Here is a 27,088-nt window from a genome sequence, read left to right as displayed (position 1 = left end):
CTTCAAACTGCTGGTGTAGACTTTTGTATCCACTATAAGCTACGTCCTCGCCTTCCCGAAGGGAAACATTCCTTCCCACGGGGTATCTTCCATCAACGAGAGCCTTAGTGTCTTGTCTCAGATAGCGCACCTTCAGGTATGACGATGAACGATCAAAGCGCATTACCTGTTCCAGACTTCGCAGACAATCTATCGCCGAGTACCAATACAGAACCAGCCAGCCAGTCGCGCCACCATGCGATCGTATCGAGATCCAGCGACAGTCTTCTCGTTGGCGAGCTGTTCGGTGCATCTGCGACACTATTAGTAGGTTTCCGAAACTGATCTTTGTTATCACTTATTTGATCTGCACTTCATGCAGTTCAGCCTCATGTTTGCTCTCGAGCTCCTGCTTCTGCTTCTCCAGAGCTGTCTTTAGGTCTGCGGCGTGCTTGTCCTCCATTTCCTTGAGATGCTCCATAAATTTGAGGGATTCGAGGATAAGAGCGTTGTCCTCCTTGGCCTGGGCGTCCTTCTCAGCGTAAGCGTCGAAGAAGGCAAGTTTCCTGTCGAGCTCCGCCTGCAGAGGTAGAGGTACGAAATCAGTGTTTGTCTCAGATGCATTTCGCACAGTTAGAACTTACCTCTTCCTTCTTCTCGGCGACTGTAGGTTGGTAAGGCTGCGCAAGGGCGAGGAGCTCTAGCCTGACCGGGTCCCTCATGTGTGTGGGAAGCGTCCCCACATATGCGTCGAATTCGGCGGTGTTCGTGCGTTCCGCCATTATCTTTGGAGATGTTGGGTGGTTGGTCAAGCGCAGAGAGATGTAGATCAAGATGCGGAGAAGAAGTGTAAAGACAGGGTTGTTGGGATGTCGACTATCCATGTCTAGGCAGGTGCGCGAAGAGTTTTTCGCGCTCTTCATATCCTCCAAGCTTCTTCTTGCTGAGTGAAAGAGACAAAAGGCCGGTTGCAGATACCACTTCGGCAGATGTGTATTCTTAGATAGCGATAAGGTATCTTCATTTTCGCGATCGCTAAAAGTCTTAATATAGAAGCAGAATAATATTAGCTTAGAATTAATGTACTTTATAAGAGGAATATAGAAGAAAAGACGTGTAAGAATCTTTAGATAGCTCTTATAGTTGTTAAAAGAGAATGTTAGAAAGAAAAGGTTAGTTTGTTTTACTATAGTTTTAGGTAGTAGAGCATTATAGTAACTTCTATACCTAGAAGTATTATTTATCTATCTTTATAAGTAGCTGTAAAATACTTACAGCGTTTCTAATAAACTATAGTATAGTCTTTTAGAAGTACTTAGAGATATATATAGCCTAATTCTTAGAGCTATATATATAGTTATATATATAATATAATTAGTACTATAGTATAGCCTCTAAGTACTTTTATATATTATACTATCTAAAGAAGACTAGCGTAGTTCTAAGAAGTAAATATTTATAGATATATAGATAATCTATATAGCTATAACACTTACTATAAGTACCTCTAATAGCTTTAATAGTACTTACGCTACTTATAATACTAATAAATTATTAGTATAGACTTTTTTTAGCTTTATAGGCTAACTTTAATAACTCTAAGTTATATACTATACTATAACTTCTTTACTATTACTATATATAGTTATAGTATAAGTCTCTAAGTACTTTTATATATATAGGCTAACGTATAACGTACACTATATTATACTAAAAAGTAGTGCGGTTTATTAGAAACGCTAAATGCTTGTAACACTATTAAGCGTGTAAGTACACCCGTTAGCTCCCGCACCGACATCATGGACAACGCAAAACAGTGATTAGACCAGCCCCGCGGCTTCCTTCGTCTTGTCCTCCACACATTTCTCAAACTGCCTGAGTCGCCCAAGGTGCTCGGGAGGATGCTACTCTCACTGCTCGACATCAATGCGGTCTTTGCTTAATTGAAGTCGAATGTATTTGAACATCTCTTGACGCTCGACTTCAGATCGGTAAAGCAATTCCAGGATTGACGTACTGGCACCGGCTTGGCTGATCGTAAAGCCGCCAGCGAAGTAGTACGCGCGGGCGAGGCGACTAAGTAGCATCTGGCCAACAGGACCTAAAGAAACGTCGACGATGAGAGCGATAGTGAAGTGGTGCATCTTCACAGTAGAGATGTCTTTCCAGCTCTCGAGAATGTATTTGGTCAACAATAACAGCCAGCTTGTACCTGATCGACCGTTCCCATATTTCCGCTCATCCTTTGAGCCTTTGGTTGCGTAGCCGACGTCCTGGAGGAAGGGGATGTGTGTCTTGTTCTCCTTTTCAGCCTGGTCTGCAAGACGAGTGAGAGCGCGGGAAAAGCCTTGTAGCACACGCTTCTTTGCAGGGTCGACGTCGCCATTGCTGCCCTCGATGAAATGACGCCGTCCACTGATGGTGTAACGGATATGCCAGGCGCCCTCGCAAGCCACCTTGTCGATCGCATACGCCTCGTCCGCGGCGGTGTCAGAGCTATCTTGATTCGCGTACTGCATGGCGATCGAAGCAAGACGGCGCGCTTCATCGATGAGAAGTGCCTCTTCGTTGATACCGACTGTCATCTTTCGCAGGTAGATGGCGTGCATGCCTTCGGGACGTTCCTCGTACACTTGCAGCATCTTGCGTAGGTCGGCATTGCCCTTGACCGCGGCATTCACGTCTCCACGACAAATGGCTTTGAGTATCGCCGGCTCGACAGTAGGCAAGATTTCGTCGCAGTACATGATCCAGTGCTCGAGAGAGCATTTCTTGATGTACCAGTTGTTGGTGAGGTTCTCGTCATGGTACGTGGCTCGGATCAGAGGCAGCCATCCATATTCGTCGAGACTCAAGGCGAGCTTGGAGTACTTGGAGTGATCAACCTAAGTGAGCGTACCGTGTCAGTTCCTTTCCCACACAGCTCGATTGCGGAGTTCTCACATGTTCTTGGGCCCTCTCTTCCCACTCGCCAAAGGGTATTTCGAATGCGGCGCTCATCTTTATCCTTGCGTCGTGGTCGGCGACCAGATGGGCGATAGAAGTGTGTGACGGGAAGCAGACGGCGCAGGCGAGGGAGTAATAGCCAGGAAGGTGCTAACAACAAACAATCGTGGTAGTCACGCTAGCGATTGCACGCGTCCAGGCAGGCGCGCGAAGAGATTTTCGGAACCCGTGACATCATTGAGTGAAAGGGCAGGAGGGTCCCGCTACTCTGCTTGTGTTCATCTCATCTCGTACAACCGCCGGCTTCCCGGAATCTGCGCTGTCGTCGTCACCCGCAACCGAGAATAGTCGACCGCTTCAAATGGCTAAGGCTTCGCGCTGCATGACTATTTATTGTGGCGATCTGAGAGTATACGGTGATACGAGAGAGTCTTGCAACATGGAAAGCTGCTTCGGCATGTTTGAAAGGGCCCACACAAGAGACCCAACTCCATGACTTCTTTGGCTTCTAACTTCGGTAATTCTCCATACAATGCGAGATTATAGATGTACTCGTGCTTTTTATTGTGGAAAGAATAGATAGCTCAGCGGGAAGACGCCATCGGAGGGTCGAGAAGATCTTTTGATGTTATGAAGGCCTCAAATGAGTGGCCCAGGCACATCAAAGGGTCTCGCTCATGTTTTGAGAGACAGAGACAGGAGGAACACACCCATCACGTTCTGTTCGACAGCTTTTGGTAATCACTCCCGAAGTGCGGGGATAACTGGGTGTTTGTCTCTCACATGGCGACGAGAAACTGAAGGTTTTGATAGCGGAACGCCATAATGCCATTACGATGTCATTTGGATATCGAAAGAATACTACGAGACGTGCAGAGAGTCGCCATCATAGAAAGTCGAGAACTGTTTTTTGGAAGACCGCGCGAAGCCGGCTCATAGTAATGACCACAGTCGAGTTTGAATATCCATCAAGTGTGGAAGATGTTGTAACAGTCTCGGAATCTCTGGTCAGTTTATACATGTAGTTGGGGAATCATCGAGGCGGAGTGCTATACTGAGTTTGTAGCGCTGTTTAGATATACGAGATGTGCCGCAGGAGACGAAGGAAGGCCGCACACGAGGAGCAATCTCCATGTTGCCATTGAGAACAGCTTTTGAGAGTATTGAAATCCTGGTGGATATGATGGAGTTTTCGGAGTTGCACACGCACAAGACGGTCGAAGACCACGTTTTGGAGACCGAGAGAAGGACGCCAACTTCATGAAATTTTGATCTTGTTGTTTTTGGCGTTTTTGCAAGTTGAGGAGAGAACTAATGGCATTCTTCGTGCGCTGCGAGGAATGTATAGGGTGTCTTGGAACAAGCTACTTCAAAATCAACTCAGGTGATTCCATGTTGCGCTGCGCTTGCCGCGGCGGACGGCGCGAAGAACATAAGAAGCCCATTCGGAAGTTTTGGAGAAGAACGAGCACCAACAGCTCCATGAAAGTGTCGTTAGGAAATTTCGGTGGTTTGTAGAGGAGAAAAGAAGTGTAGAACTATAATCCACGCATTGTGTGACTTTTATAGGGCCCTCAACAAGAGCCAGTGCCACATCGCGACGACGACATGGGTTTTGTAGGCATTAGCCAAGACTACCACATCGACTTTTCGTGCAACGCGCTTTCGCTAGTAAAGCAACATGGAACATACAACGGTAGTGATGGCTTTTTGAAGTATTCGCACTGCAGGCCGAGGCGCACACATGGAAGTGTTCCGCGGCGGTTTTGAATTTCCAGCTATGCATGTGTACCTCGAAAGACATCTTAATATTGACATTGAAAGCGCGAGTTGATACCAGCATACTCCTAGCCTTCCTCTACCTTTCGAAACGACAGGCGAATGAAGTCATGTCGTCGTCAGGCCGAAAGTTTTGGAGGTTGAGAGCACGCGAGCAGGCGGACACATCACTTCGAAAACGTAGAGTTTTGGGAAAGACCAGAAACAGGAACCATGAAAGCATTCATGTCTGGTTTTCGGCGTCCATGTCGAAACCGGAAAGGAAGGCGGGCACATGTCCTATTTCGTCCATGTTTTTAGAAAAGCCAGACCGGCGAACTCATGTCGCGTTGAATGGATCGCTTTTGAAAAACAAAGAATGGAAGGTGTGATGAAGAAGAGTAAGAGAAGAGCGGTGGAAGACGGGTATTTATACCCTGCTAGACCCCGTGACTGCGGAACAGGGACGAAATCGGAAGAACGCCAAATCAAAAATCCATTTGTGGAAGGAACGATGCGCCGGACCTATGCAAATAACCAATGCGTCGCGCCGCCCATCCGCCCATGATAGCCGTAATACCCAACCCGTACATGAAGTTTTGCCGTACATACATCTTACAAGAAACATACAAGAAACATATCTCATCTCGCGCATTCACTCCATTTTAAACCCTCGCACTCCTCACCGAACTCCTCGGATGCTGCCCATAACCATAACCACCGTTCGGCCACCACTCGCTTCCAGTGCCAGCTTTGCCCTTAGCTTTCGTGCTCGCATTCGCGCGCTTGTACACCTCGCGCCACGGGTCATGAGCGCTCGATTGCTTGGTCATTTTTTCAAACTGCTTGATCTCCTTCTGGATCTCGCGATTCTCTTGTTCGATGTCTGATACTTCGTTGCCCGCCGTACTTCCACTCTTGCTCTTTGTCTTGCTGGCACTGCTGCGCGGTGCTGGCGTCGCACGTAGCGGTTTCAAGATGTCGCGCAACTCCTGGTCGGAGGAGGAGATTTGCGCTTTGAGATACGCCAGTGCTGTTGGGTCGCCGACTGCATCTCCCCGTGAGAGAGTCGTCATGATAGGAGTGCGAGGGGTGAAAGCGTGAGTGTACTTCTGTGGTGTTGGCATGTCGGCTTCGCTGGGCACGAAAGCGGGATCAAGTCGCGCTTCCTCGCCCTTCTCCAACAGCGCCATGATATCCAGACTCTCACCATGCGGAATCTTCTCCTTGTTGCTCGGCGTGATGCAGTCCATGTCTACTTCCTTCCGCAAGACGTGATCGATGTCGACGGCGGAGAAGTAGGCGCAGGATTGCGGTAGCTCATTAATCCCCATTTGTTGACTGAACATTGCGCGAGTCCAGACATTGGCTACCTGCAGCGCCATTGCCGCTTTGTATCTGTCTTCTTCTTTGACGAGGTACCGGATCTCATCGTGGACGGTAATCGCGAGGCGAGCGTCGAGACCATATCGGCGGGTGAGGTAGTCCATTGATACAATGAGGAGGTGGAGGTAATCAACACCAGAAGATTGGATCGCCCAATTGATTCGACTGGTCATGAACCCGCCCTTTGATAGATACCGCCGTTGCAGGGCTTCGGTGATGGCAGCGCCGAGGACGGGTGTACGGGGGCGTTCCTGCTCAGCAAAGTCTTCCAACTTATTGAACACGAAGGACTCAGTACCGCCGCGCCAAAAGGCTCGTTCGTGGAGTTGTTTCCGGATCGTCTTCTTTCCTTTCGTGTTCTTGTAGAGGTCGTCTGCTGTTTTGGAGGTCTGCTCGTCTGATAAGGAAGGGTTGAACTGGCGGAGGAGTGTAGACGCAAACTTCAGTCCTGCGCCGTAGATACGGCCATAGTTGAAGACTTTGGCGTCGTTACGCGATATGCCCAGGATGGCAGCGGTCCGAGAGTGCAAGTCCGTCCCTGCTGCCTTGGTACCCTCCAGCGTCATGAAGCCGACAGCGTTGCCTCCGTGCAGTTTGAACGTCGCGTCGCCGATCAAGCTGGCAATCCACAGCTCCTGCGAGTCGACATCGGCTCCGACGAAGCAGTATCCTTGAGGGGCTCGTACCATTGACTTCAGCTCCGACCCGACGCGATTCTTCTTCGCGTTGCTAGCCGTGAGCCAGGTATTCTCGACCGATCTCCGTGTGACGGTGCCCATTGGTATGATCTGTGGAAGGATGAAGCCGACCTTCTTCCCCGCGCCCTTGCCAGATGCAGATACCAGCTTTGGTGGATTAGGCACTTCCTTGTTGTAGACGACCATCTGATTCGTAATTCTCTCCCTCGCGCTGATCCAATACGAACAAGATGCGTTCATCTCCAGTGCTTCCTTGGCGTACGCATACTCCGACCCCAACTTCCCTTTCTCGAAATACTGCAGATAGCCCTTGGCGAGTGGATTGGCGCACCTCGCGAGCGGTCCGTCCTTGTGTGGGATCTTGTAGTAGACATACTCGCTGTCATCCCGAAGCTTCAGATTCTCTTCCCCAGACATGTCCAAGACCTTCAAACCCTTGTCGTCGTAGGCAAAGGCCTCGTCCACAGGAACCTTGTACGTCCATCCGTGTACGTCCGACCACACCAGAGGGTTTCCATCCCATGCCAGCTTCAACAGAATCGGCGTGATGCGTGTGCGGACCGTGAGAGCCATCGGGGCATCGTTCTTGGCAAAGAGATCTTTGTACCACTTTGGCATACCAGGCTTCTTCTGGCGGGCTGCTGGCCTGGGTGGGTCGCCTTTCTTCTTCCCCTTGACCATCTTCACCTCCTGACCAGACCAGTCCAACTGACTCAGCCATGGGTCGTTCTCATACACCTCCGGATGATCCTTGACCTCCAACGCCTTCTCTGTCAACGCCACCAGCCGCTCCTTCACAGCATCGTCGAGCTGCTTATATGTCGCTTCGGCGTTGTTGATATACGCATCCCACGTCTCGTTCACAGGAAGAATCTCGGCAGCCAGGAATCGCAATGCGGCAAAACTAACAGGATGAGGACATGTCTCGAGGAACAGCGGGAAGACCTTTTGATACACACGATGGGTGATTTCTACATCAGCAGCACAGTAGGAAAGCAGGTCTTCCAGCATATCAGTGACACCAGCACGGTCTTTCTCACCAAAGTACTCCCTCTGCGCCTTGTCGAGTGTGATGTTGCAATGGAACTTGGCCACATCCCGTAGTGAGTTGATGGCGCTCCTTCCCATCCACAGCTCTTCTTCAGTCGGAGGAGCCAAGACCGTGGAAAGACCTGCGTTCTCCTCGTCCGTGGCTGCCTTGTCTTGCTTCTCCTGATCCTTCCTGTTCTTCATCCACGATGGGCGTTGGCGCGAGCACATGCCGTTGGATGCTACATGGAGGGACATGGTATCGACAAAGGCGTTTTTCGATTGCGCGATATTGTACTCTTCCGCTATCCTAGCCCTGTCGTATCCAATGTTGTGTCCGACAACGACGCGGGGTATCGAGGTGTCGCCCAGTGGGATGAGGTGGCGATCTGACTTAGTCTCGCCCAGCAGCCATGGCGATAACCACGCATACCAGGCGGTGGGACTGGCGGCACATGCCATGCAAGCAAACGACGTCACTTTATACATGACTTCGGTGTCGAATGTGAGCATCGTCTCGTCGGGCGCGTCCACGGCCTCGGTGGTGCCGTCGCTGTTGTACTTGGTCCAGCCGCTCCGTCGCACCCATTTGGTTGGCTTCGGGGGAGGATTCGCCCATGCTAGCTTCTTTGCCATGCTCAGGTAGGGTTCCGCCGTGTCCATGCCCAGCTTGTAAAAGTGCTCGTCGAGGCTGGTCCCTTGCAGTTCCGGCAGGTCGAACCCAACCGGCGGGGTCTGGTCCTGGTTCTTGCCGAGCAAGTCATGGCGACTGAGGTGGTCCTGCGATAGTGCGACGAGTTCGGGTGGTGGTTGGGTGCTTGCGCCGGGGAAGACCTGCGAGTGGATGTGCGAGGAAAGATGCTGAACGCCGATGGGACTGAAGCGGGCTTCCGAGGGAACTGACAAAGACGCATTGGCTGTCGCACCACTCAAACTCCCCCTTGCATGGCTACCGTCCGCATCCGGAGATTGTGTGGACTGGACTGTGGCGAGACATCTTTTCGAGGCGTTGAAATGTGATTGCGCATGGACGGGTCGCGGTCGGGCGGCGTGGGCGGCAAGGGAGCGACATGAGCAGCGCATCGTCAGACTGGAATACGACGGTCACTGCATGGCGTCGGAGGGTTGAGTCGTCGTAGTTGAGGTTGCCATTCGGTGTCGTCATGTTCAGTGTCTAGTTCACCCGCAGACTCTTGGCGCGGTGCAGTTCCCCTCAGCCCTACGCGATGCATGATATAGCACGCCCGAGCCCAAGAGCGGCCGCTGCTTTTGCGTCACCAAGCCCCCGGGACTGCGACACCATGCCCAGACCAGCAGCTACGCAGATGGTGAAGGAGCACGTTGCCCTTCCTGACCTGCCCGCCCCCTCGGCCTGCGCTCGCCACCATGTCGGCCGACCGCTCTCACAGGGACGACGATGACATAACCCACCCACTCGACGACAACAACTTCGACACCCCCGAGAGCCACCACCACAACCACTACTCCCCTAACCACTACTCCCCCGAAGCCTTCGACTTTGGCGAGCTCTTCGGCCACTACAGCGCCCCCGCCGACGAGGACCACTTCGACGACGTCTACCGCGCCCCGCCCGTGCCCTACTCCACCGGCTTCTTCGACCACATCCTCAATCCAGCCGGCCTCGACCACGGCCGCTATTCACCCTTCGCTTGGCGCCCCTACAGCCCATTCACCGGAGACATGCCGCCCGCCACACGCGCACGCCCTGACCGCCTCGCAAATGGCTACGTCGACCTCACCAGCGCCCCCGAGTCACCACCGCGGAGGAGGAAGCCGCAGTCGCCCACCCCGGGCCCCTCAGCGAAGCGCCAGAAGCGGGACGACGGATCAGCTGCGGAAGTCAAGCAGCAGAGCGCCGAGCCCGAGAAGATTGAAGAGCTCGACCTGACGGAGCAGAAGACGCCGCTGCAAGAGGCTCTGCAGAAGCAACGCGAGGATGCTGTCAAGGCGCAGGCAAAGCCAGAGGAGACCGTCACCACCTTCAACTCGTTTAACTGCGTCATCTGCATGGACAACCCCACAGATCTCACAGCCACTGCATGTGGTGAGTACAATACATGCTATCTCAAGTGTATCACTAATTGTTCAGGCCACCTCTTCTGCCACACCTGCCTCATGGAAGCCCTCATCGCTGGCGAGAACCGCACCGGGCCCCACGAAACGAAGCGCTCCCAGTGTCCCGTCTGCCGAAAGACAATCAGCCGGAACAAAGCGACGGACGTCATACCTCTGCTGCTGAAGAAGGGTCTGGCCACACAGCCGAGAAAGAAAGTAGTTGCACCCGCTGCAGCACCCGCACCCAAGGTAGCTTGACACTTGATTGAGCATTTGAACGAGCACTTGGATTTTGTGATGCATTCTTTGCTTCACTTGGCTTTATTTATGAAATATAATGCTAAGCCCTCCTAGCCAGTCAAGGCAGCCAAGAAACAGCCTCAACGCCCACCTCGAACCACGACACGTCGCACGAGACGGGAGGACGACGTGGAGTGGGTGTGAGACAGTGGAGTGGATAACCCGGGAGGAGGATAATACGGGCTGTGACGGAATGGGGGCTTTGATGAGGAGCTGAGGCTGGTCATGTTCAGGTAATCCACCATCGCGACTTCCTCACCAGCGTATCGATAGGCCGGCCGTCTACGGGCTGCTTTCGCACTAGCGCCACCACGATGACGTACTTCAATATCTTGTACTACCAGATTACAGAAGAAGAAAGAACTCTGAACCCACCGAATATCCCCGTCAACTACCAACTCCCCCCCACCTCTCCATTTCAGTCAATTGTTCTACAATCCCATAACCTACCACCCAGCATGTCAGACCCGAAGAACACCTCCTCCATCGCCATCCTCGGCGCCGGCGATGTAGGCGCCACAATCGCATACAGCCTCATCATGAACCCCGTCGCCGGTGACATCCTGCTTGTCGATCCCAAGGAAGAAGTGCGAGACGCTCAAGTTGCTGACCTTTCCGATGCGACCTTCCACGGCAACACCAGTACTAGGATAAGAGCAGGCACGCACAAAGAAGCCGGACAGTGCGATATCGTCGTCATCGCTGCCGGTGCGAAGCAGAAGAAGGGCGAGAGCAGAACGGATCTAATCGGCCGCAATAAGTCCATTCTTGAGTCCGCAATATCAGATATGAAGCCGTTTCGCGAGGATACTGTACTGTTGTTGGTCGCCAACCCCGTCGACGTACTCACCTACTTTGCCCAACAATACTCTGGTCTCCCTAAATCCCAGGTCATCGGCAGCGGTACCTTCCTCGACTCTGCGCGCCTCCGCGGTATTCTCGCTTCCAAGGCTGAAGTCGCCGCGTCTAGCATCGAAGCGTACGTCTTGGGGGAGCATGGTGAGAGTCAGTTTGTTGCCTGGAGTCTTGCTTCCATCGGCGGCGTCCCGTTGTCTTCTGCGTTATCTTCCAAGCAATCAGGCGCGTTGGACAAGAACGGCATCGCGGAGGAGACGAAGAACAAAGCCACTTCCATCATCGAGAACAAGGGTGCGACGAACTACGGCATCGGCGGCGTTGCAGCATCGATATGTAAATCCATCATCTTCGATGAGAAAATTGTGAGGCCGGTTAGTACGTATCAGGAAGATTTGGAGGTATGTTTGAGTATGCCGGTTGTGCTGGGCAGGAAAGGAGTGGTGAGGGCGGTGCAGATGCCGTTGGATTCAGAGGAGAAGGCGAAGTTGGAAAGCAGTGCGAAAGCGCTGAAAGAGGTGATTGAGGCGTGAGGGCTTGTGTGGATCTGTTGATGGCGGGGTTGTATACGTCAGTCATCTGATCTTTAGCGCTGAGAAGATGTATAAATCGACGACTCTTGCCCGCTCTCCATCTCTCCCCTATTATCTTCCAAAAGGCCTTTTTCCAAAACACAGCCATGTTTGCGACAATGGCTTGTCCTCCAAAATCCATTCACGTTCGGGCGATGACTGCTGTTCCTCCTCTCCTCGCCAGGGTATAAACTCCTCAAAAAGGCAAACGATCTACATGTACTTGTCCGCAGCCTTTCTTTCAAAAACAGCACTTCAAGAGCGCTGAGACTAGTCACATGAGAAATCCAAGTGACATGTAAACTAAAGCCCACCGCCTACAACACCATGTCTCCGCGCTCTTGGCTCGTTTTGCAACCCATGTATCTGCCTGGGCCTATTTTGGAACGAGCATTTGGACGTATAAACTCTTCCGACTTTATAGCTTTCTCTCCTTCAAGGCACATGAGCGACCTTTTCCGCCTTCCTCCACATTACCATCTCCCCACCCGAGCCTAAAGCCGACACTAAGCCGCCCCGGTGTATATAAACCACCTTCCGACCCCTCTCTTCCTTCCTTCATCAAATCCATGGTTCTTTTCCAAAAAGCACTGTGAACATCGGCATGTTCGCCGTCTCTTCCGCCCTTTCGCATTCAAAATGTTCCTTGGACTGAGGTATGTTTTATGCTCCTCCGTTCAACGTCACATGTCTTCAAAATCGAGATCGATACTGCTGCATGGGGTCCAAAATGCAGCAACAGCTTCGCATGTGCTACAAAATACTTGGAAGAGGATCGCATGACTGCTATATTCCGCCCTATTCGACGCGCAACAGCTTCAGCGGCTCGACAGCTCCAATCGAAAACGAAACATGTGGTTGTTCTGTCAAAAGATCATGACGACCAAGGCATGGTTGTGGAGTAAAATCTGCCGTCCAAAACATCGTGTCGAAGACCTCATGCTGTCTGCCGGTGCTCCAGCTGCTAAGCCAGAGCGGGTCTAGTGTGTCGATGTGATATAAAACACACCTTCTTCTGCCTGCTTCCCCTTCTTCATCACACCCCACTGGTTCTTTCTCCAAAAATCCTAATCGTAGGATTCTATGTGCGCTCTTCCCTGGTCTTTCAAAAAGTGAAATTGCACCGTGCACATGGTCGCTCTTCTTTGGCTGCTCGCTCTCCAATCTCGATCGATTCGGCACACTCCAAAGATGTCTAGCCGCTAGGACATGTGGACTGCTTCTCTGAAAACCCCATCCACTTTATCAGCCACCATCTGTTCCCGAAATTGATAGCAGGGAATTTGATGGGTGCGGTGCTTCCTCCTCTCCAAAATCCGCGCGAATACAATTGGATACCGTTGTTCGGCGGCGTCGATTGTTCCTTCTCCAAAAGTGTCGAAACTCGAGTTTATGAGAAGAGAAGAGTCAAAGCTTGACTTTGGCGCGCCTGGACGTCTATGTAAAGCTCAGTACCTTCTGCTTTTCTCTTCTTGATCATACGTCGCCTCCGTGCTGTCAAAAAGATGCACATCGAAATGGGCATGTGCGCTTCTTCCTTTTCTCAAAATTCGCGGAGTGAACCGACATGTGTTCTGCTCTGCTCTCGCTTTCTGAGAGGTTGAGACTCTAAAACAGGGTATTCGCGAAAACATGACTTCGTCTCTCTCACGTTGTAGCCTGGAGGTATGCGCAGTCAATCCGAGCGACATTTGCAAGATTACGAGTAAATGAATGCCTCAAGAGTTCATGATACGTCGAAAATACATGATTACATAAGCGAATGTAGGGGATTCAGTATGTTGCAGAGGCGTCTATCAGCGTCCTGGTGCGGCCAGTCAATGTACATGATCTCCAATACTCCGCAATCGAAACCATGTGCGCGGGCGCATGCTGGGCGGCCTGCATAGCTGGCAGCACCAGGTGCGATGGTCAGTCGCAGCGAGCGAAGTGTTCGGTACGGGGCTGCAGTTAGTGGTTATGTCGGATGCAATACTGGTGATGGCCGCGAGGAATACTGTGACACCGATGGCACACTAGGCGGGCTAGAGGGCGTGGGCCGTGCACAAAGTGAAGGTGAGAAAGATCCGATACGGCGAGAATATTCGCTCCCCAGCCCGCGCAGAGGTTTTGCCAAACAACGACATCCGCGCGCACCGGGTATTCAACTCCAGTGTATCGCTCCCTCCGCCGACATGAAGGGACGTCTTCGACATCGTCTGCGTCGCTGGTACCGCGAGAAGCGCACCAGGCTCTCATCAAGCTCCAAGACCACGTCCAGGTCAGTCACTCGTAGACCCCGTTTCTACTTCGCAATTGCTGACAGATCGTAAAGCTCAAAGATGCATTCAACATCGCCAAACAATGCGCACCAGTGTGACCCAGCAGGTCCCACCATCGCCGACAGCACATCCCCTCTCCTCCGACTGCCTGGCGAGCTGCGCAACCGCATATACGAGTACGCACTTCAGACCGACGACGACGACGGTTTGAAGTTCGACAGCGGTGTGAGGTCCTACGAGGGTGTGTCTAGCGACGACGGATTTGACGGCCACAACATCCCACGCTTCATCCCCTACGGACTCTCCCGCTCAGACCACTTCAATCAGCTGAAATTGACCTGTCGCCAATTGTACAAGGAGACCGCGGGACTGGAGCTCCAAGTCAATCGAGTGCACTTTAGGACCCACTGGAGTGATAAATTCGGGCCTGGACAACTTTTCCTGACTTTCATCCGGAACTGCGCAGCGACTAAACGGGGATATTTTCGTGACATTAGTCTCTGGACAAGCACTCATAGACAGATGCCGGAGCTCAGTCAATCGCTTGAACCCAAAGATATCATGTTCGAGCTGGCCGAATACTGCCGGCAGCATCCTCATGTCAACATCGGCTATTTCGTCCCGTACTTGGACACAGCGTACTTGTGGAGAGACGTCGTGGCGCAGGGCTTGTTTCTAAGCCTGGTGATAAGCGGAGAAGATCTACGTTCGGTAGCAACTATCGCCCACAACAGCGCACTCGATGATATGGAGACTGCCGAGTTTTACAAAGACGCAAACGGCGCTGCGGTACTTCGCGTATCAAATTTGAAATTCTGGTTTGACATATCGGAAAAGGCCCTTGGATCCTTTCAGAGGGAACTTGCGACCGCACCCTGGCTTGATGCTAGGGTATGTCTTGAGTTGGCGACGAGGTGGATAAAGGAGGGTATCTGAAAGGATAAGGCCAAACGGGTCTGCCGCCTACATTGAGATGAAAACATGCAAAGTAGGTATTCCAACGTCAACATAGCCTCTTGGTTTCTCAGGATTCTTCGCTCGAATGGGGAGTTGGCGCTGTTGTTCTGGGGACGCGTGGGTGGAGGGCGGTGCGGAGAAAGAGATCCCATCAAGCTTGAGATGATGATCGAAGCTTGGCACGCTAGCGTTGGCGCCGGGCATCGGCAGCGCCTCCGATCTTCTGCGGGTGTCCACATCATCACGATCACATAGAAAGATTCTAAACAAACTTCTTGTGCCCTTCAGCCTCGTGCAAACCAAAATGCAGTTTTTACATCACACTTACGATCTCAAAGCATGTCCAGTGTGCATCGTCGTCGCGTCGCGTCGCATCGCTGCTCAGCCTGACACTCGAGCTTAGGCGTTCACATGCTCACGCGACAGTCCCTCCTTACTCTCACTCTTTGTAGTGAACGCCTGAAACTCATGCCCTGAACATCGACATCATGCGCATCGGTCTTTTTGGCCTCCCTGTCGCCACTCGCATGCGAGAATGAGGTTTTGCGATACCCCGAATCATCAAGCATCAACGGATCGCACGCGTTTTCGATCCGCGTCCGCCCTCTCATGGCATGATACAAGTGTCACACTGTTTCGGCAGCGAAGCGTTTGAGCCTCAACATCACGTTCAAAAGGAGGATGGTAGTTCTTTGTGACTGTGCTCAACGTCCTCGGCCGAGCATGTTGTAGATATCCACACAATCGGGTGTACTTCGGTTCCCGAGATCTACTCACGATGTGCTATGTACATGTCAAGTATGCATCGGCAGTTCCATGACCCACCATCGCCTGAATCGATCTAAATGTCGCATGTACAGATATATAGGGTTTGAGAGTTTGTCGGCCAAGTGGAGAAAACGACATCCATCCTCACAGTCCACAGTATGGCGAACCAACCCTTCAAAGTCATTGTGATTGGCGGCGGGCCTACTGGGCTAACAGCTGCTCATGCGTTGCACCTAGCCAACATCGACTTTGTCGTTCTTGAGCGAAGAGATGATGTCATTGTCGATGTTGGCGCCAGTCTCATTCTCGGAGCTCATGCAATGCGGATAATGCAACAGCTCGGTTTACTTGACAAGCTGCTTTCGATTGGACAGAGAGTGCTGAACAACAAATCTTTCACAAAGGACGGCAAGAAGTTCGCAGATGGCACATCCGTCCAGATCGTCAAGGAGAAGTAAGTCCTAGCCAACAGCCAACACGTCTTCAACTCCCACTGACTCAGCACAGCTTCGGCCTCGAGCCCATCGCATTCCATCGCGCCGAACTCGTAAAAGCTCTCCTAGAAGGCCTTCCCGAGGAAGCGAGAAAGAAATACTATGTCGGCCAGAAAGTGGTCGACATTGCGACAACCGAGACCGGCATCGTAGTCACCTGCGCCAACGGCACAACGTTCACCGGATCTATGGTCCTTGGCGCTGATGGAGTGCACAGCCAAACGCGCAAGATCATGCACAAGCTCTCAGCAGAAGACCGCTTCTCAGCCTGCCGCAACCCGGAACCGCCGTTCTCCGCCCACTACCGTTGTCTATGGTCCAACACACCGCGGCCATGCGCAGCTGGTCTGGGGAACAACACACAAGGGAAAGACCGATCGCTCATGTGGATTACTGGCCGTGAACGCGCTTGGTTGTTGCTGTACGAAAAGCTGCCAGAACCGACTCAGGAGCCGAAGCGATATACAAAGGAAGAGATGGACGAGTTCGCTGCTAGCTTCGCGGACTGGCCCGTCAACGACGATCTAAAGGTCAAAGATATCTACGATAGCTCGACCGCGGGCATGTCGAATCTAGACGAAGGAGTACTGGACCATTGGAGCTTGGGACGTGTCGTGCTCGCCGGTGACGCATGCCACAAGTTCACACCGAATGCAGGACTGGGATTCACGAACGGCATTCAAGACGTCGCATTGCTTTGCAACCTACTACACAATGCGACAAAGTCAAGTGCAGGCTCCGATATCAGCTTCGACGCTCTCCAACAGATCTTCCAGGAATACCAGTCTTCGCGGAAAGAGCCAACTGCATTTGACTTTGGTGTCTCGGCTGCCGCAACTCGCAGTCACGCTTGGGCTACCCCAATATACTGGTTTGTGGGCAGATTCATCTATCCGCTTTACGCTTTCCAGTGGCTCTTGATGAAGTATGTTGTGGCTCCACGCATGAAGCAAAGTAGGGTGTTGGACTACGTCTTCGGCGAGGACCGCATCCAAGGCCGTATTCCATGGGCCTATCCTATCCACACCAAAGGCAAAGAGTTGTAACGGTAGTATAGTTGGTGCAGCATTAGTTAATGGTAATGAGACTCGGTGTTCTTCATCTTCGATGGCATTGGTGATCGACGGCCTTTGCACAAGCTCTTCATGGATAACCGGATAAATACGCGTCAGAACCCACCGTCTCACACCACAAAACATGATCAAGCCAGCAAAACCCACCGAATTGAGCCAGGAGTTCACGATCGCGAACTAACACGTCATAACAAGCGGAATCAGAATGATAAGCATTGCGCGCCGGCCCTTGCGGTTGGCAAAGCTTGAGTATTTTACAGCGGGGCATACTACGTTCTTCCTGTCCAAGCTGAATATTAAGGCTAGCTCAGTAAGTCGCAGGCAAGACGCTCAATCGCCCCCCGTCTGTGAGCAGAACATTCCCGTTCACATAACCTCCAGCTCTACTAGTGAGGAACAGTATCGCGCCAGCCATGTCCTTGACATTACCAGCTCTTTGATCGGGTATGAAGTCCCTTGGCCACGTCTCCTGATTAAGCATGCCCGCGGTCATCTCACTGGGGTATACTGTCGGACGCTGGTAAGCAAAAGACGCATGAGGGAGGAGATGCTTCGACTCACAACCAGGCGCTAGCACATTGGAGCGGATATCATACGGCACCAATGTCGTCGCCAAAGCCTTCATGATATGTACCGCTGCCGATTTGGAGCCAGCATACGCATAGCCCGCCATCGGTACGCGGTTGAAAGCACCCGCACTGCTAATACATATAACCTGACTCTTCTGCTCGACGTTACCAGCTTTGTTGCCTTTGTCGAGTAGCTCAAGAAACGCAACGACCGTGAAGAAAGCCGATGTAGTGTTTACAGCAAAGGTTTGCGTGAACTCGTCCATGTCCCAGTTCCATAGGTGGTCGCGGAATTCGGTGATTGATGCACCCTTATCCAAGCCTTTGAGTGTTGGACCTTGAATGCCGGAGTTTGCGACAACAAGATTGACGTAGCCGGATTTGGTAGCGATGTGGTCGACTGCTGCGGAGAGATCAGATTTGGATGTCACATCGGTCTTGAAGTAGTGTATGTTTCCATGTTTCTAAGATAACGTGTTAGCATAGTCTAGTACGCCGTTCCACGAACATACCGCCGTAGTGGCTGCCTGCTTCAGTACTTCCTCTCGGCGCCCTAGAATGTACACGATCGCACCATTCGCCTCGAGTGCTTGCGCTATCATCAATCCGATGCCTATTCATGAATTAATAACCCTACAAATAGGAAAGAACTCTTCCTTACCTGTTCCTCCGCCCGTAACTACAGCCACTAACCCCTTCACATTAAACAAAATACTTGGGTCGAGATCAGCCATCGTGTAAAGATGGTGTTTTCACAGCTGTTCCAAGCTCTAGCTTATGCAGACGGTGATGTCGTAGCGAGAATGCGCGAGGTACGGACGGAGATACCGAAGCTCCGCGAATTGACAGCGACGTGTTGAATCTTACAGGTTGAAGCTGATGCATGACTGGGCCCGCTGTAATGCCGAAAAGTACCCCGCCCTAATGTCGCTAGGTTTCAGAAAATCTGATCTCATTCGCTATCGACAGACATTGCTCATCGTGTCGGCTTAGAACAAAGATGCGTCTTTCGAGCTCTTTGGTTGTCAATATGAGTGCTCCTTGGAGAGTGTGGAATATGAGAAATTACTGGCTAGGGTTGCACAATGTTGGAGAACATGGCCCGGCTGCGAATCATCTCAAGACACGCATTACTGTACATGACATACTGAGAGTTTCGAGTAGGTGAATTCAGGTCAGGATCGACGCGCACCTAGCATCAGTATCACGAACGCGCAATCGTGGTGAATGTTTAATTATTGCAGTTCGATTTTGCGGTGATCGCGCCTAATGAAGCGGGAACTGCTGTCGTAACATCTGTACCGCGTAGTTCAGGGACGCAGTGTTGGTATGCCTATTTCGGAGGTTGTTAGCGCAAAGAAGGTGGTGATGTTGCGATGGAAGGGTGCGAGCCTCGGATGACACCCGCGACCGCGCTAGCACCGCGTGGGGTAATTAGCGGCATACCTCAATGGGCAAATGCGGGGGTCGCTGCCTAGTCGGACCAATGCAACACCGAGTTGTCCACGATGCGGCGTCGACGTCTTTCAGGAACACGTTTACAACTCCAGCCTCGTGACTTTTAGCTTCTTCCAAATCAGCAACTGCTTCATCCTCACCTTCACCTCACCTATCCTGCTGTTCATCCACGAAATGAGTCTCGCACCGATCGAGTGTCTACCCGTCGAGCTTCTGCAACCCATCTTCATCGCCGCCGACCATAGCATCGCGCTCATTCAAGCTTCGCATCACATCGCAGCAGGACTGTCATCCGAATACATCTACAACTCAACATGCGACTACTACCTCACTGAGGTACGAGGCAAGCGCGCCGAGCAGACAGCGGCTCAAACCTTCATATTCGCCAGCAGATGGATGACGTGGGATTTCTTCAAGTCGTGGGTCGTGCGACGATTTGAACCTGCAGGATGTCTCTGTGGCCTGACGACAGATGAAGGCTGCTTCGATGCGCAGTGGCCGCCCGACTTCCAAGATGCCACACAGATGGTCTTCTCTAGAAGTCATTTTCCTCGGCTCGCTTTTGTGAAGGGACGCCTACCGAAGAAGCTATTCACGGGCTCGTGGACCCAAGACAAAGTCGAGTTCTTACGATTCTTACTCTGGATTACAGCGATGACTGTCGACTGGACGAACCCTGAAGTTGCGCACGCGGCTGTCGCTGCAAGAAAGAATGCCATGCTAGAACTCAATCTTGAGGCAGTAGAGCTGTTCAACCACAATCGACGCCTAGGCCGACCTGCCGACCTGGACACAGTGCGATTTGCTGTTATCGAAGCTGGCTGCGACCGATCCATCGTCTATGACACGCTAATGGCTGCAAACATTCGGCATGGACCTGGACGCCTACGATATTCCGCCGAACTCTACAAATGGTGTCTCTCTCAAGTAGCGGAAGGGAACCAGAAAGGCCTGTGGCTGCGGATGAAGCTTGAGGAATCGAGGATTATGAGAAGTGAAGGGGAGGCAAAAGAGGCACCTAACGCAGGTCTCCTCATGGAGTTGAATGCTAGCACCAGAGATTACGATGGTGGACCAGAAGATACACTTACAGTGAACGATCTTCGTTGGAATAAGGTATGTTGCTATTTCCCTATAAGACTCTGCTAGTTCCAGTAATTCCTCGCCTCATCCAGGAGATATCGATCTCCCCCCCAGTGGTGGACATTCGCCAAGGCCGATCATGAATTCCAATCTACCAATATCAATAAAAAGACGCGCAGGACTAAGCGTGCACTAGGCGGTCCCAGACAAAGGATGGCTCATTTCCAGGATGACGGGTTATGCACGTCAGACCATCAATCATAACATTAGTTGGCCCGAGGTTGTACGCTCCCCGGGGTACTGCATGTACCGCGGTCACACCTGTCCTCGTCGACTACATTGCTGGGTTGAACACAACGGAGCCTCACGAAGGGTTGAACTTTGGCTTTCGCCGCCAGCGTCTTGCACCAACAAACAGATGATCATGCGTCGCATTGGGGAGACGAAGAAGTTTTAGGACTCTTGGAATTATAGCTAGCTGGCGTTAACACTGGAGACATCTTCAACATCCCGCAGTGCGTCAGTCTGCTTTCGCCGGTGTTTGATGTCCAGCGATTATCCAATTCCACGCACTAACACCTCATTCCAGCCTCATCGCTCGTTCGGATGGTTTGCCGACATTCTCCCGCGACGATACGGTACACACGGCACGACGAGAGCAGATCTAGGCGACTACTGGCATCATTTATATGGGCAACGACGCTTGACTCGCGGAGCTAGTCAGGTGGGATCGCCAGTTCAGGATTTTTGGCTTGACATGTGGATCACGCAGACGAAGAGTCGGACTCATGAACAGGGTGGATAGTTTCGACAAGCTCTTGAATCGTTGCCATTCTCTACATTGTCACTCACAACTTGCTCGAACTATCACGTCCAACAAAGCCATCAACTGGCCTGATCTTCATCAAACCCGCCCCATCTCTCCGCCCATCGACCATGAACTCCTGGAATGCAGCGAACGAATCCCAACTCTGCAGTACGCATTCCACACGCGTGCTCTTTACTTCTCTGTCTGCGACGACTGTAAATGATTTTACGCCTTTCGCACTCTTCATCACGATCTGCGACAGCTCGCTCCACTTTTCGGCCTCTTTGGTGGAGGATGCGTCCGGTTTGGAGGGAATGTTCATGAGAACAATGGCCGGACTTGATGAGATCGGTACTGGTGATGATGTTTTCCTGGTGATAATCGGGCAGTTATGGACTTCTGGTGGCAGAGCAAGGACATCTCCGGTGGTGAAGAGTTGTATGAGATCTTGTACAGGCTTGGTAGTCAGGTGCGCGTCACTTGCTGCTTGGTTTGCGTATCTAGCACGGTCAGCGACATGATGATCCATCAGAGTTATGAACATACTCTTCAATCATATATATCTCAGTCCCCAGGCTGTCATCCACCGGTAATGCGCAAACATACTGCAACACCTCCGGCTCGTGAGGTGTTGTGAACTCGATGATCTTGTGGAATGCGTCGATGGCCCTTTGCCGGGCAGCTGAGTCCTTGAATACCAGTCTAGCAGTTGTGAGAATAGCTATCATCTTGAAGCTTAGGCGTAGATATGTGAAGATCGTTCATGGTTGTTTCAGTTGTTTTATGGAGGTGGATGGAGATACCCCGCAAGCTCGGGATACCAGTTCCGATGCTCGGAATAGCCGACCCGTACCTGCAGCGAGGCGCTGATGATGCCGTGAGAGTCAAAGGTTGCAGAACACATATGCGAGGTAGACGACGACATTGATAACGCGGTGCTCAATTAAGATGCATAAACGAAGTTGAGAAAGACATAAGTTCAAGAAGCTTGCCGTTACCTACGGTAACACACCTGAAGAGAGAGGCCCACTCCTAGAATCCACTAATATTGAAGACCCCACGCAACCGATGGCATCTCTGGAACCCCGATCACCCCGTAACATAATTTCTTCAAATGGGCCTAGAGCCTATATCGACGTGAGGTCACCTGTTTTGCATGTGTCCATGTTGATGTAGTCTGCAGACCTGTTCAATTTTTCCTAAGTTGACGTGCAATCCTATGACCCCTTCGTCGCGCGCACGACCCACAATGGGTCCAAATGATCTGGAAGTCGCTGCGATCTCACAAGCACCGTTCCTTGATCATCAGTAACGCGCATGCCATTCTCATCCCTCGCGCAAAGATCTACAATCTGGACGTTCTTCCACCCCGCAAAATGCAAATAATCGCCAACAAACTCCAGTCGCGAGCGCTCGTCCAGCATCATCCACCTTCTGACCACTTTGTTCGGGAAGCACCGATTGCTGATAGCGAGATGAACGCTCCCACCCTCCTTTGTGGCTTCCAAAAGCTTCTTGCAGACTTCGAGCGGGTTGTTGAGGTAGTCGATACTGACAACGCACGTCGTTGCGTCGAATTGTAGAGCCTGGCCGTCTTCCCATGCTGTGCGTACATCGTGTGGCGGTTTGTTCAGATCGAGCACACGCCAGCGGTCGGGGCCTTGAAACACGCCATTGACTGCCATTTCCTCCTCATTGAGTCCCACACCATAAACTTCCAAATCTCCCTTCTGAATCGCTTCTTTCATGGACGATGGGTAGAACGACTTCCAACTCGTGCACATATCCATAATCTTTCCTGTCTTCGGTAATACAGTATCGTAGTAGTGTGTCAATCGCGCTATCGATGGGTCGTCAATATGCGTGACTAGTCTGGGCTGTCGGTAAAATACGCTATCGTCGTTCTCGTCGTATCGCACGAAGTCCGAGTCGGTATACGGCCAATTATCGTATGTTGGGGCATATGGGGTTGCGGGGAAGGTTGCGGAGGACATGTTTGCGACGGTGTAGCCGGCGAAGAAGTTGAAGGGGATAGAGCGGTTAAGTGAGGAGTATGCGCGCCATGGGGTGGGGAGGTTTGGTCTGAGGCTGCGAAGATAGTGAGCGACTGACATGGGTTAATGAATTAAGGAGGGTGAAGCGCTGAGAGTGTGCTGAGAAAGCGCGTTAGGTTGGTGTGGGTGCAATGCGGGTGATGACGTCATGACACGCGGACTCACGTGGCGACGCGAAGTGCATCTCGCTGCACTATTGCGGGGGCTTGTCATCCTTGAGGGCCTAAAGTAGTCAGCGCCATGCTATTTCGAAAGTTTCCGTCCATTACTTACGTTGTAGGCAGCGAGGAGGTCCTCGTATTCCTCACGGCTCACATAGCCGTCATGGAAGGCGCGTGCCTCCTTCGCGATCTCCAAAATGCGCTTTTCGCGCGCATTTCGTTGCCGCTGGAAGTACATGTAGGCGCCCAGCCGAAGCGACAGCACCACCAGGATCCCGAAGACCCAGACGCTGCCCATTTTGATGTTTGAGCGCTACGTAGTATGAAAAACGAAAAGACGTCGAAGAAAAAAAGGCGAGGAGACTGCGAGAAGGTTGAGAAGACGTTCGTTGCTACAGAAGAAGTGCAAACATGCCTACGATGCGTTTTTATGGAGGTTGCCAGTATGTTCCTTCCCTCGTTACTCGGCTCACGACTTCTTCGTCCCACGCAGCTGAGTCCAAAGACTCGGTCGACCTATGACTGTTAGGGAAGGCGCATGTAAGCTGCCAAGCCACCACCACGTCAACCTGAACATCCATTCATCGCTCTCACTCTTCCACAATAATTGCAGCTATTCCGTAGCTAACAGCACCTCCTTCAGTAGGTTACCAACCTTGCGATGCTATTCTTTAGCAACGTGACTTCCTGGTTGGCACCTTTGCTCGGCGTCAACAGCTGGATCAATGGATTTGGCCAGGTGCTACCACCGCAGCGGGAGTTCTTCTACGTTGGCGGGGAGTATCAGAACCTGTCAGTAAGTCACGCGAAATTCGCCACCGCGCTCTTTCCTCCCAACTAGATACACTACACCCTGGAGGCATATGCTGCATCTTACTGCGACTTCCTGCAAGACAAGTGTCGTGTATAAATTCGGATGCAGTATCTTTCGAGGACAAGCTAGCTTTCTCGTTCTAAACTCCTAGTGAATGCTGACCGTGTAGATAGGAAATACTACTGCGCAGTACATGGTTAACCAGATCTATGTCGAGAAGCTCACCCCGGCAAAGCCAACCCAAGACTATCCCCTCGTGTTCATGCACGGAACTGGTCAGACTGGAACAACCTTTCTCGATACACCAGATGGTCGGCCAGGCTGGGCTTCGTTCTTCTTATCGCACGGCTATACTGTCTACCTGAGCGATCAGCCATCGCGCGGTCGTTCTCCCTGGTTGCCGGATACAGGTACGATGAAATGCTCCAGTACTGCTCTCATCGAGCAACTCTTCACTTCAACGACATCGCATAGCCTCTGGCCGCAAGCACAGTCGCACACCCAATGGCCCGGGACTGGCAAAGCAGGTGATCCGATCTTCGACGCCTTCTATGCGTCTCAAGTCCAATACCAGGCCGACAATCTGATATCCGAAGCCGAGAACGCCAAAGCCTACACAGCTCTTCTCGACAAGATCGGCGGCCCGTCGCACATCATCGCGCATAGCCAGGCTGGTGCCTATGGATGGCGAATCGGAGACCTCCGCCCTCATCTAGTCAAGAGCATCGTCGCGCTCGAACCCGCGGGCCCACCATTCATCGGAAGAATCTTTGGATCAGGTCCTGCGCGACCTTTCGGCATCACTGAGCTCGAAGTGGCTTACGAGCCGTCGGCGGGACCCAATGCGACGTACATCCAGACTGTTGTTGTTCCTGCAAGAGACGTCAACTCGAGTGAATGTATCATGCAGGATGAGCCGGCGAAGCAGCTGGTAAATCTGGCACAAATACCGGTGCTGACAGTGACGTCCGAGGCGAGCTACCATGCGGTGTACGATCATTGCACCGTAGAGTACATGCGGCAGGCAGGTGTTGACGTGGAGCACATGAAGTTGAGGAACGAGGGTTTTCATGGCAATGGACATATGTTCTTCATGGAGAGGAACAGTCTAGAGATCGCTGAGAAGGTTTTGGCTTGGTTGCAGAGGCACTAAGCTGAGAGAAGGAGCGTGCAGCCCACCTTGGCGTTGGGTCACCTATTCACATGTTCTCATCCTGATGTAGGCTGCAGCCTTATTCAGGTTCTTCCTTGTGTGGGTGCGAATGTGGAACACGTTAAACACCTGCACCAGGTGGTTTTGAACACATTTCGTCTGATGGGAAGGAAAAAGGTGCGGTGGCCGGGAGATGATCGGCCAGATGACGGCTAGCGCACCCCAGAAGAGACTAGTCTTCCCTTCCGCCCATCGAGATGTCGCACCTTCTCGTCTCCTCAATCCATCACACAACAACCCCAGTCGCACAACGCGTTTTCTTTCCATCTGTTCGTGTTCAGTCTGTCGCACATCTAGATCTTCATCATACCAGCACGTTTGCGAAAATTGCTCTCAAATGGAACTCGAACAATGGTCCCGCTCCAACCCATGATAGAGTGGCCACTCACAGCCGCCGCAATGCAAGTGCTACCGGAACAAGGACACGATCGCGAATGATACGCATTCTGGCTACGAACCCAGTCGCTCGAATCCGAGCTTACACACAAATCTCATCGAGCATGAACCATGGTAGATTGAACGCTAACCTTTGCTAATCATTTTCCCACTACAAAGATATGCTAGGGACTCACTGACTTTTAGCTCATCATCGACGCCGTTTATTCTCCGCACATAAATATCAACATCAGCAACCACATGGAAGACCTACGCCGGTACTTCCGTATAGGACCAAGTGAGCAGTCACAGAATCATGGAGAAGTGCTGCTACCCAACCCTGCACCGCAGCACGCTTTTGTTCCTCGACCGATGAGCATGATATCAACCCTTTCGGATTCCTCCAACGACGAAGACCCGCCGCCCTATGAGGAAATCCAGCCCATCCCTTCCGAAGCGCTATTCCACTTATGCGAGCAAAAGGCCTTCACATGACTCAACTGGGTAGCATTCACAGCAGATATGGACCTTGGCTATGTCGATGTAGCTGCCACAGTTACGCAAAGCAGGGCGTAATGCCTCCCTATATCGAAGTAGAACGGAGCCCCAACCGCGCAAAAGCCGTATCGCATTTCCATCTCTTGTATCGCCCCGATGGCATTCTGTTGTCTCTGCAAGACGTCCAGGAGGCACTCGCTGCCTGGGACAGGCCTATCTGCCCACACCTCAAGATCAACGACATCCACGTCTTCTCATCGTTGACGAGGCATTTACGTCTTCCGACCGAATGCTTTCGAAGAGATCTCGACAGGCATGGTGAACATGAGAGGCGAGGCGGCGAAACCATTTTGCAAACCAAGAATATAGAGCTACTGAGGGAGGCGGAAGGCCATTGTGGTGAGCTGCATTGCGACACGCACTTCGGGTTGGAATGGATTTCTGACGGTCGTGGGATTGGGTTTTGGGTAATCCGACGCTTGGGAACCATATGATCATCTAGCGCTGGAGAGCTCGACCTGTGAGTCGCACGCTTAGCTCAAACTTCAGCCTGGCAACTACAACGCGTAAGCTGAAGTCACTGGAAGCTATTTTGGCCTACGTAGCCGCCACGCGCATCACCAGCGGTCACGACAGCGTTCGACCCACGCACACAAGACTCGCAAGAATATCCCTATTCCGGTCGATGTACCGCTATAACTCAGGACCAACGCGATTGATCTTCCGCACTTCATGATTGAGATTCGACTGGGTCTATTTTCAAAACCACGTCAAGGAGCAGACATATTGAAAGAACTGCATACACAAACTACCAAATCTAACCCGGGTGTATACGTAGACACCGCCAGCACACTCTCTTCTAGGGTGAAGTACTCGAATGCGGTATATAAGCTCTCAAATCCA

At 51.9% G+C, this 27,088-nt stretch overlaps 13 protein-coding genes across 13 annotated transcripts; 6 read left to right on the top strand and 7 right to left on the bottom strand.

Annotated features, from left to right (window-relative positions):
* Window positions 1-337: 337 nt before the first annotated feature.
* Window positions 338-761, bottom strand: J4E79_006000 (uncharacterized protein; the record flags this gene model as incomplete). Its single annotated transcript, XM_049354875.1, has 2 exons — window positions 338-559; window positions 624-761. 2 exons carry the CDS (start codon window positions 759-761, stop codon window positions 338-340), a joined length of 360 nt encoding a protein of 119 aa, XP_049210998.1.
* A 1,128-nt stretch (window positions 762-1,889) lies between these two features.
* On the bottom strand, window positions 1,890-2,979 carry J4E79_005999 (uncharacterized protein; the record flags this gene model as incomplete). Its single annotated transcript, XM_049354874.1, has 2 exons — window positions 1,890-2,864; window positions 2,923-2,979. The coding sequence occupies 2 exons, from the start codon at window positions 2,977-2,979 to the stop codon at window positions 1,890-1,892; spliced, it is 1,032 nt and encodes a 343-aa protein (XP_049210997.1).
* Window positions 2,980-5,348: 2,369 nt separating this feature from the next.
* On the bottom strand, window positions 5,349-8,879 carry MIP1 (DNA-directed DNA polymerase gamma mip1; the record flags this gene model as incomplete). Its single annotated transcript, XM_049354873.1, has 1 exon — window positions 5,349-8,879. One exon carries the CDS (start codon window positions 8,877-8,879, stop codon window positions 5,349-5,351), a length of 3,531 nt encoding a protein of 1,176 aa, XP_049210996.1.
* A 303-nt stretch (window positions 8,880-9,182) lies between these two features.
* On the top strand, window positions 9,183-10,130 carry J4E79_005997 (uncharacterized protein; the record flags this gene model as incomplete). The annotated part of the gene is made up of 2 exons (XM_049354872.1): window positions 9,183-9,861; window positions 9,907-10,130. The coding sequence occupies 2 exons, from the start codon at window positions 9,183-9,185 to the stop codon at window positions 10,128-10,130; spliced, it is 903 nt and encodes a 300-aa protein (XP_049210995.1).
* A 356-nt stretch (window positions 10,131-10,486) lies between these two features.
* J4E79_005996 (uncharacterized protein) lies at window positions 10,487-11,560 on the top strand (the record flags this gene model as incomplete). Its single annotated transcript, XM_049354871.1, has 2 exons — window positions 10,487-11,428; window positions 11,486-11,560. The coding sequence occupies 2 exons, from the start codon at window positions 10,487-10,489 to the stop codon at window positions 11,558-11,560; spliced, it is 1,017 nt and encodes a 338-aa protein (XP_049210994.1).
* A 2,213-nt stretch (window positions 11,561-13,773) lies between these two features.
* On the top strand, window positions 13,774-14,796 carry J4E79_005995 (uncharacterized protein; the record flags this gene model as incomplete). The annotated part of the gene is made up of 2 exons (XM_049354870.1): window positions 13,774-13,859; window positions 13,914-14,796. The coding sequence occupies 2 exons, from the start codon at window positions 13,774-13,776 to the stop codon at window positions 14,794-14,796; spliced, it is 969 nt and encodes a 322-aa protein (XP_049210993.1).
* A 947-nt stretch (window positions 14,797-15,743) lies between these two features.
* On the top strand, window positions 15,744-17,125 carry J4E79_005994 (uncharacterized protein; the record flags this gene model as incomplete). Its single annotated transcript, XM_049354869.1, has 2 exons — window positions 15,744-16,039; window positions 16,093-17,125. The coding sequence occupies 2 exons, from the start codon at window positions 15,744-15,746 to the stop codon at window positions 17,123-17,125; spliced, it is 1,329 nt and encodes a 442-aa protein (XP_049210992.1).
* A 334-nt stretch (window positions 17,126-17,459) lies between these two features.
* J4E79_005993 (uncharacterized protein) lies at window positions 17,460-18,455 on the bottom strand (the record flags this gene model as incomplete). Its single annotated transcript, XM_049354868.1, has 4 exons — window positions 17,460-17,659; window positions 17,714-18,185; window positions 18,234-18,334; window positions 18,383-18,455. 4 exons carry the CDS (start codon window positions 18,453-18,455, stop codon window positions 17,460-17,462), a joined length of 846 nt encoding a protein of 281 aa, XP_049210991.1.
* Window positions 18,456-19,353: 898 nt separating this feature from the next.
* Window positions 19,354-20,447, top strand: J4E79_005992 (uncharacterized protein; the record flags this gene model as incomplete). The annotated part of the gene is made up of 2 exons (XM_049354867.1): window positions 19,354-20,295; window positions 20,442-20,447. 2 exons carry the CDS (start codon window positions 19,354-19,356, stop codon window positions 20,445-20,447), a joined length of 948 nt encoding a protein of 315 aa, XP_049210990.1.
* Window positions 20,448-21,110: 663 nt separating this feature from the next.
* On the bottom strand, window positions 21,111-21,798 carry J4E79_005991 (uncharacterized protein; the record flags this gene model as incomplete). The annotated part of the gene is made up of 2 exons (XM_049354866.1): window positions 21,111-21,570; window positions 21,677-21,798. 2 exons carry the CDS (start codon window positions 21,796-21,798, stop codon window positions 21,111-21,113), a joined length of 582 nt encoding a protein of 193 aa, XP_049210989.1.
* Window positions 21,799-22,287: 489 nt separating this feature from the next.
* On the bottom strand, window positions 22,288-23,064 carry J4E79_005990 (uncharacterized protein; the record flags this gene model as incomplete). The annotated part of the gene is made up of 1 exon (XM_049354865.1): window positions 22,288-23,064. The coding sequence occupies one exon, from the start codon at window positions 23,062-23,064 to the stop codon at window positions 22,288-22,290; it is 777 nt and encodes a 258-aa protein (XP_049210988.1).
* Window positions 23,065-23,317: 253 nt separating this feature from the next.
* Window positions 23,318-23,583, bottom strand: J4E79_005989 (uncharacterized protein; the record flags this gene model as incomplete). The annotated part of the gene is made up of 2 exons (XM_049354864.1): window positions 23,318-23,347; window positions 23,398-23,583. 2 exons carry the CDS (start codon window positions 23,581-23,583, stop codon window positions 23,318-23,320), a joined length of 216 nt encoding a protein of 71 aa, XP_049210987.1.
* Window positions 23,584-23,946: 363 nt separating this feature from the next.
* J4E79_005988 (uncharacterized protein) lies at window positions 23,947-25,252 on the top strand (the record flags this gene model as incomplete). The annotated part of the gene is made up of 2 exons (XM_049354863.1): window positions 23,947-24,081; window positions 24,269-25,252. The coding sequence occupies 2 exons, from the start codon at window positions 23,947-23,949 to the stop codon at window positions 25,250-25,252; spliced, it is 1,119 nt and encodes a 372-aa protein (XP_049210986.1).
* Window positions 25,253-27,088: the final 1,836 nt, after the last annotated feature.

The sequence above is a fragment of the Alternaria viburni genome (genome assembly GCF_023758015.1).
Source record: "Alternaria viburni strain BMP 2772 chromosome Unknown scaffold_11, whole genome shotgun sequence".
NCBI classification, from domain to species: domain Eukaryota; kingdom Fungi; phylum Ascomycota; class Dothideomycetes; order Pleosporales; family Pleosporaceae; genus Alternaria; species Alternaria viburni.
Note: the sequence above shows the minus strand (reverse complement) of the source record. Positions and strands in the feature narration are given on the sequence as shown.